Source organism: Emiliania huxleyi (genome assembly GCF_000372725.1).
Source record: "Emiliania huxleyi CCMP1516 unplaced genomic scaffold EMIHUscaffold_531, whole genome shotgun sequence".
Classification (NCBI taxonomy): domain Eukaryota; phylum Haptophyta; order Isochrysidales; family Noelaerhabdaceae; genus Emiliania; species Emiliania huxleyi.
Genome location: NW_005198008.1, coordinates 56504 through 60618, shown reverse-complemented (window position 1 = coordinate 60618; position 4115 = coordinate 56504). Strand labels below are relative to the sequence as shown.

The 4115-nt window shown below is 63.6% G+C and overlaps 1 protein-coding gene across 1 annotated transcript; it reads left to right on the top strand.

The window, feature by feature from the left end:
* Nucleotides 1-847: 847 nt before the first annotated feature.
* EMIHUDRAFT_46042 (hypothetical protein) lies at nt 848-1345 on the top strand (the record flags this gene model as incomplete). Its single annotated transcript, XM_005765798.1, has 1 exon — nt 848-1345. A coding segment is annotated over one exon (498 nt), but the record flags the coding sequence as incomplete, so codon positions are not given.
* Nucleotides 1346-4115: the final 2770 nt, after the last annotated feature.

The following is a 4115-nucleotide window of genomic DNA, read 5'->3' as shown; positions in this document are numbered from 1 at the left end:
TGACATGCACATGCCATACATGTATACATGTGCATGCACATGTGCATGTGCTTGTGCATGTGCATGTGCATGTGCATGTGCATGTGCATGTGCATGCATGTTGTTGTCATGTGCATGTTCCTCGTATCTCGCTAGTCGATCGCGGACGGACAGATGAGTGATGAGTGATGCGCGCCCGCCCGCCCTGTGCTGGACAGACAGAACAGTTAAGCGAGGACGCACTCTTGAAAGAAAGAAAACAGACAGCCCAAGGGGGGGATGGGAGCACTCTTCACGTGCCAGCCCCCGGTAGTTGTGTTTGCTTCCCATAACGGTCGCGCTTGGCCACAGCGAGCAGCCGCGCAGCCTCTGCCTCTGCTTGCAAGCGCGCTCCCTCGCTCCGCTGCGGCCTAAGCAGCGGCTGAGGCTGCCGCTTCTGCCTGCATCGAGTTTCCTCATGGGTTGTAGATCTTCTCGGCTGGCTGTCGCACCGGCACCGGCGGCGGCATCCGCGAATTGCGGCGTTCGGTGCTCCGCGCAGTCAACGCACTCCGTGCAGTGTGGAGCGGCCATTACGGTGCAGTCCGCCTTTCGAGGCCAGCAGTCCCGCAAGTCCGCTCGCCGCCAGCGGGTGGAGAGCGGGGCGATAGTGACGAGCGTGGCGACGTGCAGGAGGTGCCCAAAGTCGGACGAGCTTACGTGGGTCAACGACTACCGTCTTGGCAGGATCCTTGGGAAGGGCGCCTACGGCTCCGTGTACAGGTGTCGCAGAGATAGGCAAGAGTTTGCCATCAAAGTGCAAAAGGGGCGGGTCAGCGGGGCCTTTGGAGGCCGCCACGGGAGCGAAGCTGGCACGTCAGCGCAGGCACAGAGGGAGGCATCCATCATGAGGCTGCTGGGCCACAGGAACGTGACGAAGCTGTTCGAAATCATCGACGAGCCGGGCCACGACGAGGTGTACTTGGTGATGGAGCTCGTCGAGGGCACTGATTTGGGGGAGCCGGTTCGGCGGCGGCAAGCCGTGCCCGATTCTGAGCTGAGGGCGTGGATGCGCGACATCGTCCTCGGCTTGGAGCACCTCCACCTGCACGGCGTCTGCCACCGCGACCTCAAGCCGGAGAACATGCTTCGCGACTCGCGCAGCGGGCTGGTCAAGCTCGCTGATTTTGGAGCATCGCTGCTGGTCAGCGTGGGCAAGAGGCTGGGCGGAGATTTCATCACCGCGTCGGGGGGCACGCCGGCGTTCTTTGCGCCCGAGATGTGCCGCACGGGAGCGATCAGCCAAGGCGGCTACTCGGGCCGCGCTGCGGACCTGTGGGCGTTGGGGGTGAGCATGTACCTGTGGGTCTTCCACGCGCCGCCCTACATTGCGCCGACGGCCCCGCTGCTGATGGAGTTGATTCGGGCCGAGGAGGTGTCGTACGACGGCGACTCCCACGGTGCGGGCGAGCTTGTCATGTCGCTGATGCGCGGCCTCCTCGCGCGCTCGCCGAGCGCGCGGCACTCTCTCGCTGACCTGCGGCGCGACCCGCTGCTCACCCTGGCGGGCCACGAACCCCTCCCGCCCGCCGAGGTGCCCGAGAGCCTCGGGTCTCTTGCGAAGATGGCAGTCGAGACCGCATTCGCCCGGGTCAGCACGCTCCATCACGCGGTGCGGCCATCTCCAAGGTAGTCTCATCTTTGCGCGTCTCTCGCGATCGTACATTGCACATGATGGTGTGTCGCTTGTTTCGCTTTTCTCTCTCGATGCTCTGGGGGGAGGCGGGGTTTTCCCCGGAGGCACCCTGCGCCGCGCCCTAGGCCGCGCCGCAGTGCGGAAACGGGGCTCCGGCGCTCAGAGTCGCTCAGAGCACCGACTTCCCGAATGGTTACGGTTGGTTAGAGGGCAGATTTGGAGAGATCTCGAGGAGTACATACAGATAGACCCTCCAACCATCAGAAACTCCGACCTGATCGGTCGTACCGACCGCCGACACCGATGCTCACTCCAGACAGCAGACAGGCCAACGTCTGCACGCGGCCGGCCGGGTGAGAGGCTTGACACGATCCGACCCGGCGACCCTGATGCTGCTGCTCTAGCTATCAGACATGCGCGCTGACTGCTGCCACAATGTGCGACCGGCGGCGGAGCTACTCCCTCCCAGGTTCCCCGCTTGGCTAGAGCTCTAGCCATGCGGCCTCCCACCTTCATGCTACACCCTCCCCTGAGCCACGGAGAGAGAGGGTAGTGGGAGATGGGAGATGGAGGGTGGTGGAGCTAGGAGGCTCAGGGGAGTATGTAGCATGAAGGTGGGGGGCAGGGCTAGCCAAGGGAAGGAGTAGAGCGTCACCTCCGAGGAAGCACCGCCGCCGCCACCGCCACCGCCGCCGCCGGCCTGGCGGAGGAGGCCGGAAGTGAGATATCAGCCAGTCTACCCTCCGCCGTCACCACCACCATCACCGCGACACGGGACTAGAGAGTGAAGAGGTCAGTCTAGCTGAAAGGTGCTACCTGCGCCCTGGCCGCCTAAAGTCTCGCCTAAGAACTTCGTGGCAGATGTCGTGGAGGAAGCAGACGCTGAGGATGGTGGACAGCGCACGTCCCTGGATGACCCCGCAGGCGGACTTGGGTCTTGGCGTAGTTGGGGTCGTTGTAGTCGGGGCACTCGATGCTGAGTGGGTCCCAATCGGCGGCGGAGAAGTCCAGGTCGTCGCCGTCGGCGGAAGGCAGCCGCAAGGCGCCCTCGGCCTTGACAAGGCGGATGAAGCTGGGCGTGCCCATGATGAGGCGAGCGACGGGTAGGAGGTCAGGGCGTCGCTTGCGGATCCAGTCGAGGAGCTTGACGCGCCCACAGCCGTTGGGGTCAGGCTTGTTGTCGGCCGTGAGCGCCTGCGCGATCGTGTTGTAAAAGTTCTCCTTGTCGCCCGAGATGGTCGCGTTCTCCGGCTTCGTGCCGTGCCACCCCGCGACGGTGTGTGGGCGTACAGGTGAGTGCCGTTCTTGGAGAACGCGTAGTTCTTTGGGAAGTTGACTGGCGCACGGGCGCGGTCCTCCGCAGCCTCGGCCGCCTCGAGGTCGGCGAGAGCGGCCGTCGCCTCGGCCGAGCCGTGTCCGTGCGTGATGCACCTCGAAGTGTACGCGGCTTCTGCGGTGGCGGTGGTGACGGTGGCGCGTCCTCGAGTGCCTCCGCCCTGACCTTGGCAACCTCAGGAAGCTGCGTGGTGCAGAACTGCTCCGCCCAGTCGCGCTCCTGGAGCGCGATGCACCGTTCGGCTGAGCGCGTGAAGATGCTGCAGAGCCCGAGGGGCCTGCAGCTGACGCCATCGTCCTTCCAGAGGCAGACGGCGTTGAGGTCGTCCTCAAGCCGCTTGAGACGCTCGTGCATGACACCCCAGCTAAAGGAGGTGCAGAAGCTGAAGAGGCAGTCCGCCCCGTCGGTCGACTCGGTGATGATGCGGACGAGCTCGTAGTCGACTTGGGTCGGGCCGCCCTTGCGGGCGCGAGGCAAAGACTTTGCGAACTTGTTGAACGACTTTCTCTTCAGGACATACCGCGCGACGCCCGGTTCGTCGGCGGTGACACTGGCAGGCGGGGCCCGCGCTTGCGGCGTCTTGCCGAGGTAGTTGGCGACAACCTTGGGGTCGCGGCCGTCGGCGGGCGCGGAGGGCCAGTAACAAACAGTAACAGCTTCGGCTGGGGAGAACACTTGAACAACGTTGAGGATTTCAGCCAACAATAGTGCAACTGTTAGGCCCAAAGTTAACGTTTGTGAGACAGCTCTACCCCCGCCGCCCCGGTTTCCCCCGCCACGCGGATCTTGTGCACATGTGCGCGAACTCGAGAGGAGTGCGCTAATGAACTGCGGTCTGCTCTCCCCCGCGGCGAACAACCCAACCCGACCCAACCCGACCTAACAACCCAACCCAACCCAAAAAGCACGATTCTGAACTTTTGGGCCCTCACCCCTCAGAGCTCAGTCAGGGTCGACACAGGCGCGGACTGGCACACACATGCGGTAGGTATATAGGTAGGTAGGAAGGTGAAGAACAGTCTGGCTCGGACTGGACACCAGCGCGGTATGGGTGGACGCAAGAAGAAGATGCTGGTATTCTTCGAAGTCCACCGTCCAGTGGCAGTGCGGGTAATACCCGAAAAT